The 14104-nt window shown below is 53.6% G+C and overlaps 1 protein-coding gene across 12 annotated transcripts in view; it reads right to left on the bottom strand.

The window, feature by feature from the left end:
• DIDO1 (death inducer-obliterator 1) overlaps positions 1 to 14104 on the bottom strand; it is a 51143-nt gene that overhangs the window by 5056 nt on the left and 31983 nt on the right. For all 12 annotated transcript variants that reach the window (XM_019753390.2, XM_074317212.1, XM_019753389.2 and 9 more), the window contains exons 8-16: positions 11737 to 12208; positions 11478 to 11637; positions 10389 to 10505; positions 10162 to 10266; positions 9831 to 9963; positions 9051 to 9576; positions 8496 to 8649; positions 7672 to 7761; positions 6673 to 6868 (exon numbers count right to left, since the gene is read on the bottom strand). In XM_019753390.2, coding sequence (XP_019608949.2) covers positions 6673 to 6868; positions 7672 to 7761; positions 8496 to 8649; positions 9051 to 9576; positions 9831 to 9963; positions 10162 to 10266; positions 10389 to 10505; positions 11478 to 11637; positions 11737 to 12208 — 1953 coding nt within the window. The remainder of the gene's footprint in view (positions 1 to 6672; positions 6869 to 7671; positions 7762 to 8495; positions 8650 to 9050; positions 9577 to 9830; positions 9964 to 10161; positions 10267 to 10388; positions 10506 to 11477; positions 11638 to 11736; positions 12209 to 14104) is intronic.

Raw genomic sequence — 14104 nt, 5'->3', positions numbered from 1 at the left:
CGTTCTTACCCTACAGGGAACAAGGCATGAACGTACTAGGACGCTTAGCTATGCTCTTTTATTTGCCTCTGGCTGCACATCACGAAGGTAACAGCCCTTCTGGTCTTGAACTTGTGAGTCACGACACCTGAATTAAGCTAAATAAGCTAATATTAGAGCTTCGACTAGAACCTAATTCTACAACTCAACTGCAACGATCAATACGATTGTAATGACCAATGTAACGCGTGCCGTTAGCTAAGTAAGTCCATTAGCCGCGGTGTCAAAATGACAACTCACGGGAAAAGTGATGCAGACTGAAATGGCTCCAGTAAATATTTTCAGGTTTAGAAGAAAAACTCAGTGAGAGCTCACTTATCAAGAGCCACCTAATGCTCACTCTTTGTAAACACAGGGCCTGGTGTGGCAATCAAGCGTCGAAGTTTCGCAACGCTGGTGGCAAAGAAAATACACTGGGGGTTTAGAGCACAGTACAGTTCTTAAAGGTTATTTCTTTACAAAGGACAGTATTCCAAATGGTGGCACACTGCATCAGGAGCACTGGTATTTCCGTAATGCTCTCCCACCCCCACACTCCTCATAAATCTGGAATGCCAAAGGGAACAAAAAAAATCCAAGTCACCAAACAGTAATTTAGGGAGAAATGTTACACAAAGGACAGAAAGTTTGTAATGAAATTGCATAAATTCAATTTATAGTTTAACATTACTATGGTATATATTCATGTTCCTTTTTTTTTTTTTTTACTTACTAAAAAAGAAAATCAGTGTTTTTTTCCCTATTTTGTGATTTCAGCGATGTTAATCTCCCTAAATCCCAACAGACATGGGCTGACAGGCTGAGCTCCAGGTGCTGGACGTCCCAGCCACCTGAGGCCCAGAGGTGACCCAGCACCACACGGGCTGCCAAGGCACTGGCCCTGCTCCACAGGCTGGTGTGCGAGCTGAGATGCCCACTGAAGACCTGCACCCCTAATGCCCCAGGATCTCACCACCTTCATCAGAGAACGGCTTCCAGCATGTCCTATCCCTACCCTGCCGCTAACAGCCGTATCCAGGGAGAGGAGCAGCTGGGCAGAGGGCCCAGGGACTGACAGCCTGGAGTTTCACACCCAAGTGTCCCTGCTCAGATGTGCGGGGTAGCCAAGTCCACTTTCTAATTAACATGAGTTACGGGTATTTTAACTTGAAACAGTACTTCTCAGTGTTCCCGCTCTTTCCTGAGTGTTTTACAGCATCGTCACACCGTGTTTGTCTGGTCAATTGTTAAATTGGCTCTGCTGGCCTGTCTGGACCCAACTGTTGACAGTAGCCCTAGAGCCTGCAGGACAGCTTCTCGCAGGCCTCTGCTCCCTAAAGGACCCCACTTCAGAAGGGGAATGTGCGCAGCCACATAGGTGGCTGGGAGCCTTGGTGTGGGGAGGTCCCCCAGAACTTGACCTCAACGCAGAGGGGCTATGCCACATGAAAACCAGCCCAACTTCTGAAGCACAAGGCTTGAGGCAGGAATCAAGCTTCAGGTCACTAAGCCGTGTGCCATGGGAAGTGACTGTTAAACCCAGGAGGACACGGTCTCCGGCCCTTATGAAGGGTACCACGCCAACTCCAACTTTTAATGGCTTAACATGCTTACTCAAGACAAGACTGTATCCCAGCCTCGGCAGAACCCTTCAGACTTTAACCTTTGTCATCATATTCATGGTGGGAAAGGTCATGGTGAAATTACTTGATCGTCTAGTAGAACTTCCAGCTGGGTGGGGGTTAGTTTTGAATTTCCCCACTCATCTCCTCCAAGATTTTAAACGGGGCTCTCAAAAATGCACATCCCTATTTTGAAGCAGTCAAATCTTATAATCCGACTGATATGTTGGTGTTATGGCTGCATGTTTGAATGGTAACCTACATTCACAGGAGAAAAAGTCAAGTCCACTGAGCTATGCTGGGTCTTGGACACAATCCCTACTGAGACGAGAGGAGGGAACGCTGCAGAGTATAAAGGGGTGTCTGCATGGGGCGGTCACCCAGCTCTCCCTCCCAAAGCCCCCGCGACCTGGCCCCAGAGAAGGGGCAGCGCAGGGACGAGGCTGGCTGCAGGGCGGAGACCAAGGGCTCCAACCCAGGGCTGCGTCTCCAGTTTGCAAATTCCTCCCTTTCTCCATTGTTAGAAGCAGGGCGCTCACTTACCCACCTCCCTTTTGAGGGTTGTAGAGGCTTGTAATTGGCGCATCAGATGAAAACAAGCACGAGGTGAGTGGGACTGCTGTCAGGTCAGCGGTCCCCTGCTCTATCCCAGACAAGGAGGGTCGGACAGACTGAGAACAAGGGTGTGGGCACTCCCACCCGACGCCCAAGGCAACGCGGGAGCAAATGTTTACCCTCGGAAAGGACTGTGGGTGAAAACAAGCCTTTAGCTGCCGGATCCTTTCTGAGTGGTCACGGGGGAGGGGAGCCTCAGCTCAGTGTTCCCATTAATCCTCACACAGGGGAGGCACGGGAAGCCCAGGGTCAGGGTCATCTGAAGAGGCTGTGCCACCTGGTTTCCTGAGACAAGACCAAAGCAGGATGCGTGCCCAGGTGTGTCAGCCACAGGGATGTGAGGGAAGGTGAATTGCCAGGAAGAGGAGGGAGTCCTGGGCTCCCCATGTATCTCAAACTTGACACATCATGGGACAAAGCTTTTTAATAAACCATCTGAAAGCTGACTCCTTAACCCCCAAACTAGCAAAACATTGCTTTCACCTCTAAATCTGTCTGGCATGCTCCACTACCCATTATTTAAAATGAAAACCCTCTTACGGTCTGCCTGTGCAAACAAAATTTTCCCACCTGCTGGAACAGAAAAGGTGTAGGAGTTACTAGGTGACAGTTTTTAAGTGTGACTGGGCAGGAAAGACTTGCAAACACAGGTAGCGGTGTGCCCGCCCCGCCCTCCACACGCAGGCACGCACACGTGCACACACCCCCCTCTCCCGCTTCTCCATTTTGAAGCCATACGACCTGACAAAGCCACAGGGCTCGATGCTCCAGCAGGAATGAGTGTCATCTTGGTCCAGGTGGCCTGCAGCCCTCGGCTGGGCGGCACGACTGGACGGGAGGCGTGCTGGCTATGACAAGCACCGGGGGACACTGGGACAGGTACTGAGAGCTACTAACGGTTCAATTCAAACAAACAATGAGTGGTTTCCACGGAAAACTTTTATTGGTTTCGGAGGAGGAAGGTACAGTCGGCAGCAGGCGCTGCGATCAGTCTGCAGCTATCGGTACACTTGGAGACCAGAGGTCTTACCTGACAGCATTTCAGGCACAGAACTTCCCAGCTAAGTTAAAAAGGGAGCACAGAAAGGGGACACTATGCACGCGAACAACCTTGGAAGACGGCCCTCCCCATCGGCTGGAACACCTCCAAAGGCACCTGCCCGAGGCCTCAGAACTCCCAGCACCTGAGCCTGCAGCCCCTCGGGAGGCGTGGACCTGCCACGTTCAGTGCTAGAGGGCCCACACAGGGACGCACACGAGCAAGCATCAGTCGGCCTGGTTTTCCACGTGAGCCCCACGTCCCCAGTGGGGACGCCATCCGTGTCGGCGGCACTGAGCTGAGCTAACCTTCGTAGTGGGAAAGATGCCCAGCTGGATTAGAGGGACCCAGGTTTTGCAGTTGTCCTTGGAAATACTGCTGCCATGTTACAAGGCCACTGAGTGACACCAGACGGCCTGGCACGTCTGTGGACAAGTCCCGCTCTGGCGGGTTTCTGAGATGAGATGTGGATGGGCAAAGGTAAAGCCGGCTGAGGAGGGGTGTGCAGACCCAGGGCCCGGCGCTCACTGTCCCGAGTGAGTGCTGACCAGGGCCGGCCACGCTGCTTTCACAGGTGAGAAGACGGTTTCAGCACCGTTGGTGTCCTCACCTGCTTCTCAAGTGCGACCAGCAAGAGCTCAGGGGGCACCATCTGGTCCAAATCTACTCGGGCCCGAGCTCACAGCTCGCGTTAGCTCCGTGAGCTAAGGTGTGTGTGTTGGTCACTGCCCCCTGCGACGACCTTTCCCACATAACCTTCTCACACTCCCACAATGGTCTCCACGGCCCCCACACGGGCTGGCAGCTCCCAAGCTGGAGCTCTGTGTTCCCAGAGGCCTGTGCTTTGAGCAAGGCCTCTGGATGGAGAGGGGGTGCAGCCAACCCTGGCTCAACCATTTACTGGGTGTGTGACCTCAGGAGTGACAGCTGTGGGCAGCACACGTCACCCCCTCGGAGAACAAATGCTCTGACCTGCAGTGGGGCCAGTGCTGAAGCCTGCTGGGGACCCTGCTGAGGGACGTCACTGTCCCCCTCTGACTGGGCCTGAGCCTTCACAGGATGCCGTGACAAGACCAGCCCTCTGAGGGCAGGGACCCCTGGGTCAAGAGCAGCGTGCCCACGCCCAGCCTCCCAAATGCACACACGCGCGCACACACACACACACACACACAACCCCAGGACAGGTGGAGCTTGTTATCTGGGGTGTGCTAAGTCACGCAACGAACACGTGCTGCAGCTCAGGGAGACAGCCTGGCCTGGAATCGAGGTGGTTTGGCTGATGTGGACGTGTGAAAAACATATACAGATATTAATGTATGTAAAAACACTGACAACAGAATGAAAAATAGTATACTGAATTAAACAGGCTTAAGATTTAGAAGCCCTTAAATTAAAAAAATCTTTTAAGAGCTCATGAATGAAAAATCACTGATTACGTATCTACAATCCTTCTTACTGTTTTAACAACACACATTTGTTGTTTATTGTGGAGGGAAATCTGCCTGTCTTTAGGGCGTCCCCCTCAGGTAGTGTCAGAGCCTCAGGAATGTGGATGGAGCAGAGTGTGACGTCCACTCAGCCATTACCGAGTGTCTGGTGGTCAGTGCCCATCACTCTTAGTGGGTAAGGCAAGAGCCCCCCACCCCCAGCCCAGCCCAGCCCTCCTGGCCGTGTCACCTTGGAAGCACCGTGTGGCCCTCGCCTCGCCTCGCCTCTCCTCTGCAGGGCTGCACACGACCCCAGCTCCCACCACAGCCCAATGGAGGGGCTGCTCTGTGGCCTCCCCTGACCCCTCCTGTCCCCGCCGAATTCTGAAGTGGCACCCTTTCCCTTTGTGCCAGCGGCAGGGCCTGGCAGGCTGGCCTGGTCACCACCCCCGAGGACCCCGCAACCTGACAAGATGTAGCCACTGGGCTCAGGGAGGCAGATGGAGCAGCGAGATGGGCTCACACCAGGAAGAAAGTGTTTTCATTGTTCGAAAGGGGTGACTCCGGGACCCACCAACTCACGTCTCCACAAAGTGCTCTACATGCGGAGAGGAGTGTGTCCGTCTGACCAGAATCCACCGCCCACTAGACCGCACTCGGTGTCTACACTGCTGACTAACCGGAGGCTTTTCACAGGTGTCTGAGGAGTCAGCTTCTTCATCTCACCTCAGGGACACGGACGTTCCCCTTCACGGTCATCCAGGAAGCTGGCCAGCCGCTCCACCAGCTGCGCCCTCGCCAAGACCCCACCCCCCCAGGTGGTACTTCTTCACGCCCAGGAGTATGACAGGGCACCCTGAAGCACTCAGATGATTGGATGCATCGTGCCAGTGACAACAACCCTGCAATTACGGGCATGCCAATCCCTCTTTGGGCACAATTCTGAAAACGGGCACCGAGCACCCCTGCAGGGCCAAGCGTGGGCTCCACGCAGGCTCAGGGCCGGGCGAGGGTGCTCCACTGGGTCCCGGCTGTTTAGGGGCAGTGTGAGCACAGCATGGGCTGCAGGACAGGGCCAAGGCCGCAGAGGTGCCAGGGTCTGGGCAGCACCAGCGACGGCCCGAGGCGTTTGGCCACCACCTCTAGAACAAACATTCGGGAGCACGTGCTGTGTGCTAGACCCTCATCTTCTAAGGTTTCTAACCCTCGGCACTTTGTGGCCACGGAGATGCTTCAGGTTAGGCATCTTCCGCCAACTTCTTGGTACAAAGAGCCGGGCACTCACAGACCACATCCCCTGGGACTCACCCTCAACCCCTTGATGAGTCTGGTTTTTTTAAGGTTAACTTGTAAGTAACCCTTAAAAAGCAGCACTTTATAAAGGAAGAGCAAACACAAAGTATCTCGCAAAAGAGGAAACAGCTTATGAAAATCAGAGCAGGCGCCTTAAGTCATTATTTCTGGAACTCTTTAGTTGCCCCTGAGCTGCCGTGGCCTGCGTGCTGGGAGTCGGCGTTAGAGGGAGCAGTCTGCCTGCCTCTGCGCTGCGGGCTGAGCGCTACTAGAAAGCCGAGTGCAGGCACTGGCCGACGAGGGTGGCGTTACCTTTCCTCACAGGCTCCTGGCACCGGCCGTGCACTGACTGACCCAGGCCACCGACTCAGGCCGTGACAGGCGGGCTGGGCGCCGTGGGTCCCTTCGCTTCATCAAGCTCTTCTGGGCAATTATGCCGATGCAGGGGTACTCCTAGTGCCCCCATTCCTACCCCGTCTCCTGGAAGCCGTGCCCTCGAGCTAAATGCTGCTCTGTGTGGCTCCTACCCCTGGTCCTCCAGTCAGGTGTGCCAAGGCGGCATGAGCACCTGGCCACCACCAGCTCAGTAGGACACGTGTGGGGAGGGGGTGTGTGGGATCAGAGGCACCTACTTGCCACCCAGAAAGCTGGAGCTTACCTGGTCCCTCAAAGGGCAGGAGCTTGGGCGGGATAGGGTCCTCGGCGCTGAGCGGGATCAGGTAGAGGTCCTTGACGTGCCTGCTGTTATTAGCGACCACGCCAAAGCGGCCGCGGCTGCTAAAATAGGAGTAGAGAGAGATATAGGCCACCTCCTCCTCCTCCGTCGCGGGGTGAAAGCGGATCAGACACAGCTCCTACGGTGAGAGCACAGGGGACAGACACATGGACCTGTGGCTGCTCTGGAGAGGCGCCTGCTCTCACTGTGGGCCTCAGCCCCAGAAGCACTCTGGAGCCAGACCGAGTGGCTATCGGCTTCTCACCCTGCTGTCCAGCACGTCCAAGTCATGGGGTGCAGGGGGGCACAGGCTCACGTACAGGCTGCCAGGCTCCCACCTCGACCTAAGTCTCCTTAGCCCCGGGGGCCTCCACACAGCCCCCGCCCCCCAGCTCGGTGCCAACGAGTCGAGCCACGTGGGTGCCAGCCTGGTACCATGTCGGGGACACCGGCCTCTGCTAAATGCAGTGACTGTGGTCACGACTGACCGGCTGTGTGATCTACAAAAGCGCCTGTGTTAGGAGAAACTGGGAGAGCTACACCAAACGACAGGCTCTAACCCTTCTGCAAACCTGACACAAACTGAGCCCCTGCCCAAGGTCACGACCCACAGCCGCGGCCAAGATGAGGTTCTCAGCGACCCGACCACCTCCCAGCCCCACCCCTTCACTCACAAAGACAACAAACAGGAAATGAAGCCTTTCTCACGAACAGAGAACTGCATGTGCACTATTATAATAAATCAGCAACGGAGCGCGTCGCTGTATTATGCTAACACTCTCAGTTATCCAGCTACAAACTTCATTTTAAACATTCACCTGGAAACATCTAAGAAGCAGTAGGCTGACATTTCGAATATTAACCCAGGAAGGTGAGAAGTGAGAGAAAGAACCAGACAGACACACCTTCCGTGGGTGTGGAGACTAGACTGTAAGCAGGTACCTTAGACACAGAAGATTTGAGTTTGCCGACATAATCCCAAACCGTCCTCGGTGCGATCCTTCCACCAATGTGAATCGTGTCGGGTAGGTCCTAAACAAAATGCACGTGCATGAACGACCGGTGGGACGCGTTCAGAGACTGACGCAGTCACTTCAGGGCACTGGCTACCCGACACTCAAGAAAACCACACCGATTCCAGAGAAAATGGTCATTAACTGTACCGAATGCTGCTCGGCTAACACTCAGGGCTGCGAGCTACCAAACCACCAAACCCAAGGCTGGTGTGGTGACAAGCTTCCGCCAGACAGCTGACATCTGGCAAAACGCTTGTGCCGTCTCTTGTGAACACCAGACACAGTACTGCCTCAGTATTATCCAAAAAGGACTGGCTGACTGCTCCTTGCTTCGGTCTCAGTGCTGGCAGTTTTCATTAATCGCGAAAAATAAAAGATCTGTTGTGTGTGTCACTCCACACCAAGGTGGGTCACACAGGCCGGCCCCACCCCCGGCTGGGCGCACGCATGCACTGGGTAAATGCCCAAGCTGAACAGAGAAAGCAGGAAGATGAACTTCGGCTTTTTCATAAGGGCTGGGATGCCCCGTTTCTCATCGGAATTTCTGCCAGCTGTCCAAACTGGTCCCCTGCAGACTCATGAGCGCCATGCCAACCAAGCTCCTTGCGTATCCGGACTCTTGGTTGGAAGGCTATCCCACGGTGGACTCTGGTATAGGACCAGAACCCGTGACAGATGTACGTGTGCACACACAGACACACACTCACTCTCTCGCTCTCTCTCTCTCACTCTCTCTCTCTCGGTTCTAACCTCACTGAGATAATCAAAACATCCAGAGACAGGATATGCCTTAGTGACAAACTTTGCTACGCTTTGCATGTTAATAAATCCTTTCCAAATGGTGCTGAGTCGAGACAAAAATTGGGCTGTATCTCCTTCTGGAGGGGACCGCGACTCTGTGATGCTGTAAAACAGAACCATGGAAAAGAAGTCAGTTTCTGAACAAAGAATTTCCCACATATGAAGATTTTACATATTGATGAAAGTACAAGTGAATTCCTGCCAGTTTCGGTAGCTTACTTTTGCAAATTAACTACTTCAATCACAATGACATACACAGGTGCTCTAGTCAAAGAGAAAGAAACGAACAGGCAAGGACGTGAGATGGCCATGGACTTGGGTGTCTGTTTTCTGATCAGTATCTGGAGGTGGTGCCCGGCGTCCTAAGTCAGGGGCCTCTAAACGCCTCCACCAGCCGCAGAGCAGCAGTCTCTGGGTACCAGCAGGGCTGAGCTACTGGATCGCTCACTACTGCTCCTGCATCTACAGTAACGAGCGGTGCTGCGATCCACGCGGACACCGTACCTGATGCTCGGTGATGGTGGGGCCGCCAGGACGTATCTGGGCTCAGGGGACGAGGACGGCTTAGCCAGGATAGACTTGGGCACCAGCACAGAGGCCACAGCAGGCTTCAGGATGTCTGGTCGTGGTTCTGCTGGGTGGATGCTGTCCGGGTGGGCTGATGCAGGGGTCGTGACTGCGCTTGACCCACTCTGTGCAGTCCTGGGGTCTCGGCCAGACATGGTGACCGTGGTGAGCACCGCAGCCCCACAGGAGGCCGGGCAGGAGGGCCCTTCCAGGGCAGAGGGCTCGGGGTGGCTGTCCCCTGGAGGCCCGGGGAAGCCCTTCCGCTCCGAGTGTGCCCGAGAGTTGCTCTCTGGGTCCGGCTCAGAGGCATTCTCAGGCAGAGCTGGCATCACTTCATTAGCTGAGCTGAGAACTGGCTCCGAGGGAGAGCTGTCGTGCTTGGGTTTGGGCTCTTCCTTCCTAGCAGAAACGGACACTTTCTGTTTCTTTGGAGCTGGTTCATCTTCTGACGATGGAACTTGACCTGAAGGAAAGAGGAAAGGCCTTCGTGAGAAGTCTGACACTTGTGAGGGAGCAGCCTGTCCACGAGTAGGCCATGATTTCTTGCAAGAATAAAAACCCTTTAAAGCTCGGAGCTGACTTTACAAACTCCAGAAGACCATCCTAGCCTTTGAATTTCTTAAACTTGCGTCAATACCATGGCCATTAGAAGGATCAGCGCCTTTAAACGAAAGCAAGTCAAGTGTCCCTTCCAAAGTTTCAGCCCAACATGCTCACCTGTACAAATCTTGCAGTTCAGATCAAAGAGATGTGCCCGGTGCTGGCTGGTGGTGTCCTTCAGCATGCTGCTGAAGACGTCCAGGAGAGGCGCGGCACTGCTCTCAGGGACAGCTCGCACCGACTCCTGTTCCTGCCGGTGAAGAAAGAAAACACCAAGGTCAGTTCCTCCAGGCCCAGCACACGTGAGAAACACCTTGTGGTTAAGTGCCAACCCAAAGGACCACCGAATGCACGTTCCCAAGCACTGTGCAAGGGCATATACTGGCAGAGTCATGTCTGCCCCAACCATCCAGTGGCTTCTTGTCAACAGTGGCAGCCAAGTGCTTACGTCCGAGTCTGACACAGGTGGAGAATCTTCCATGTCGGGAATGGTTTCCTGCTTAATGGCAGTCCTCTTACTTTCATTATGCAGCCTCGCTCTGGACTCCATCACCTAAGATGTAAACAACACACACACAGCCTTACAACACCTTTTCTGGACGGGAGCCCTCCCGCCAACAGCCTAGGCTTCTGGAGAAGCCCAGCGCCCCAGCAGCCACGCCCACCAGCACTCACAGGTTTCGTGGGCCGCTCTTTCCACACGGAAAGCTCTTTAGATACAAGTTCCTCTGGCTTCATTCTCACAAGTTTTGCCAAAGAAATTTCTTCACGCAGAACACGATGGAAGAGTCCCTGTGAACAAACGTCTTTCATTCACTGGTTCAAAAACACCTGAGTGACTGTTTCTAAGATCCTAGAAAGGATCTGGAGACAACACAGCAGCAGGGGCCTGCCCTGTGGCTTCCAGACAACAGCCCCCAGGAGTAAACACTGGGCTACCCCTGCTGTACAGCAAATGTGCCCAGAAAACATGGGCACCAAGGTCACACAGCTGACCTCAAGGCCCATGTTGCACCAACTGCTGAAAAGACCTCAGAGAAATCAACAATCAACTCCAAAAGGCAGTGTTGGGAATAAAGGTAGGAAAAGACCTCTTCTGCCCGGGGTTGACGTGGAGATGGAAGCTGGAGCTTTCCGTGGGACCCTGCGTCTAACACAGGTTAAGCATCCACAAGGCCGGCCAGAAGCTGGGCAACCGTGAGCCCAGGCAAGCAGCCAACCCATTTGATCCTGTGGGAAGAGCACTGCCCACCCACAGTGCTGCAAAACCAGGTGTGCACAGCACCTGTCCAGATGGTGAGCATGGCAGTTTATTGATCTAAGGAAACCCAAATGGACAGGCTCGCTCAGCTGATGGGGAATGACAGTAAGGCAGAAAAGGCTGGCAGAAGCAGCCCAGATAGATATGGAGATGCCCACATACTAGGACAGAGGATTTGAACTTGACTCTGGAGCTGATGGGATGACGAGGACGCAATTATACAGCCATGCTTAAGAGACATGAAGCTGGCAGGATAAAGATGGACTCCAGGGAGCGGGTGAGACCCCCCAGGTCTCCGTGAAGGTAAGGAACAGAAGGATGAGTGACGATCCCACACCAATGGCCTATGGCAAGCGTCCAAGGGGATAAAAAGCACCTTTTAGCTGCCACTAAAAGGGTAACGATGGTTCAGAATGCTGTGTTTAATGTGCCTCAGCTAAAGAAACCAGAGAGCAGGTTTCCTTCTGTGGCAGGGCCACGAGCCCGAACCCCGAGGTGCACACCTGGTTTTTGGGGTCCTTGAGGTTGAACATGAGGCTGCGGTATTTACTCTTATAGCGATTGTCCGTGACGTGGAACAGGCCAAACATCTCCTTCTCGATCCGGAGGGCTATCTTCCCGACGTCATTCTCCGTCATGACCAGGTCATCGCTGTCGCTGACCCTACGAGGCACAAAGGATCTGCTGTGTAAGCCACTGCACCTGCACGTTCCATTCCACTTGAAATGGAGAACAGGTAAGAAATGAAGCGCAACAGCCCACCTTTTCCACAAAATCTCCTTCAAGGAGCGTCGTATATTTTGCCGAATCTGTGAATTTGGCTGTGATGGGGCAGCGATGGAGGTCCCCAGGCGTCCCGGGGCAGGAGAGACCAAGGGCACAGAAGCAGCTACAGGCTTCCTGGTGGCCCCCAGCAAGGCGGCAGAGCCCGGTAACTTTTTGGAAGCAGATGTGGCGGCGCCAGGCACCAGCCCTGCCTGCTTGGCGGCTGGAGCACTGCCCGAGACGGAGGCTGAGAGCCAGGGCCTCTTGGGTATGGTGCCCTTGAAGCCCGAAGGCGCCTTCCTGACAGCTGGCTTGGCCGCTGCCACATTTCCGGAAGGAGCCTTGTTTGGAAGGAGCCTTCTGGCCGGAGGCTGCTTGCCGCCCCCCGACGAACCGGGAGGCACCACTCTCTTGGGTACCGCAGACGCTGCTGCTGGGCTCTCCTCCACTTGTCTTTCCTCCTTCACGGCTGCAAAGGAGACACACACGCTTAGCGGGCCAGGATGACACCCAGGCGCGCTGTCACGTGTCCTGAAAAGCATGCTCACGCTTAACCTAGCAAACACTTTCCAGGCCTTATTGCATGAGATACTGATTTAGAGAAAAGGGTTTTTTAATACTGAATTCAGAAAAGGAATGTAATTAAGGCCTCCATCAGTATTTACAATCACAGCCATGCTTTATTTCAGAAAGAAATGCTCGACTGTATTATTACTGAAACCTGTTACTTCAACCAACAAACTCTACTTATCATATGCTTGATATAAATCGTTAGCTAAGCTTGAAAATGGAAGTACAAACTTACATTATCCAGAAAAGGCAGATTTTAGAAGAGCACCTCATTAAGAATTCAAGTGTTAATCTTTTTGTAAACATGAGTTTAAAAGATCTTTTCAGGATGGATCAAACAGACAAATTCTCTTCACATTTTAAATGCATATGCACCCCAGGCATTAGAAGGACTACCCCGAGTCCATTCGGGGGGTAGGGAGCAGTTGCTCATAGGTGTTCATCATTCTTTTGGACAAAAGTCAAGTGAGTAAGACGACTAATAAAACACAGGCAGTTCTCCAGCATGTGAAAGACCCATTATTTTTTATACTAAGACATGACAAGATACAGTATTCAACGGTTATATAAACGGTCCCATTTACAGCCCTCTAGTTGTGTTTGATCACTGTGTAAGACAATAAATTAGCAAGGATTGCTGACTACAGCTAAAAGATATTATCAAAACACCTCAACGTGCACAAAAATCTGTTGCCAGCAACCTTCTTTGGGGTACGCCAAAGGGTTACACTGCACCCTGTGTCAGACTGTCAGACTTAAAGTCTCAGGAACGCAAGACAATCCTGAACACGACTCAGGGACCTGCTGCCGACCAGGAGCAGGTCGGAGCCGTGACGGCGGAGCAGGTGGCACACTCTCGGTGGTCCGTGCTCTGCACACCAAGCAGAATGGCAGGGACCAGGGGACCCCGTGGGCGAGCCAAGACACCACGGGGATGCCACCTAGGGCAGGTGGTCGAGTCACACAGTGAGAAGGTACCTCCCCGGGGCGGGTTTTTCTCAAACTACCCCTGCGGTAGTGAACCCCCCCCCCCCAACTTAACCCAGGGATTAAAAGTCAATCACCAGCCAGCCAGCCATGCTCCTTTTAACTGTCGCAGTGAACAAGGGAGAGAGTCTGAGATCTGGGCAGAGGTGAGATTCCACATACAGTCCCAGCCCTCCCTGCAGGGGAGCTCCAGGGCCCCAGTGCAGCCACCACCAGCAGCCACGGGCATCTTGGCAGGGAGCCAGAGCTGTCACCATTGCCCTCAAGGCCTTCCCTCCTCCAGTGGTGGGTGCTAAAAGCCCATGGGGACCTCACGTTTTTCCCACCTTGCAGTGTAAGTGCAGTCGTCTAATTTTACAAAGTTTGCAACAGCACTTCGTGGACCCAAAAGCTAGGACAGTGTGAGAAGTACTTTGTCACCAAGCATCAATTCTGACTTTAAATCACTTCAGCTCAAAGCCCCCCAACCACACGTCCCCGGCCCACCTCTGCCTAAGGTGGCCTGTCCACCAGACCCCGTGCACTGACATGCCCAGGCCTAAGCTGTCCAGGTTTCCAAAGACCAGTGCACGTGCCACCCGGCCTGCGGGTCCCACCCACGTCCATGACCATCAAGTCATACCTCACGGCTTCACTCCTTCAGGAGATGGATTTCTAAGTAAAGTACACTATAAAGTCCAACAAAGTAAAAACAGGGACATACGACAACCACCAGAAACTACACTTCTCCATGTATTATTTCATCAGGGCTTCAGATACCTAAGGAGTTAGTGGACTTCAGGACTTGGAAACGTTACCGCCTCACATG

This window comes from Rhinolophus sinicus, linkage group LG13 (genome assembly GCF_036562045.2).
Source record: "Rhinolophus sinicus isolate RSC01 linkage group LG13, ASM3656204v1, whole genome shotgun sequence".
In the NCBI taxonomy this organism is placed as follows: domain Eukaryota; kingdom Metazoa; phylum Chordata; class Mammalia; order Chiroptera; family Rhinolophidae; genus Rhinolophus; species Rhinolophus sinicus.
This window is presented reverse-complemented; position numbering and strand designations above follow the sequence as displayed.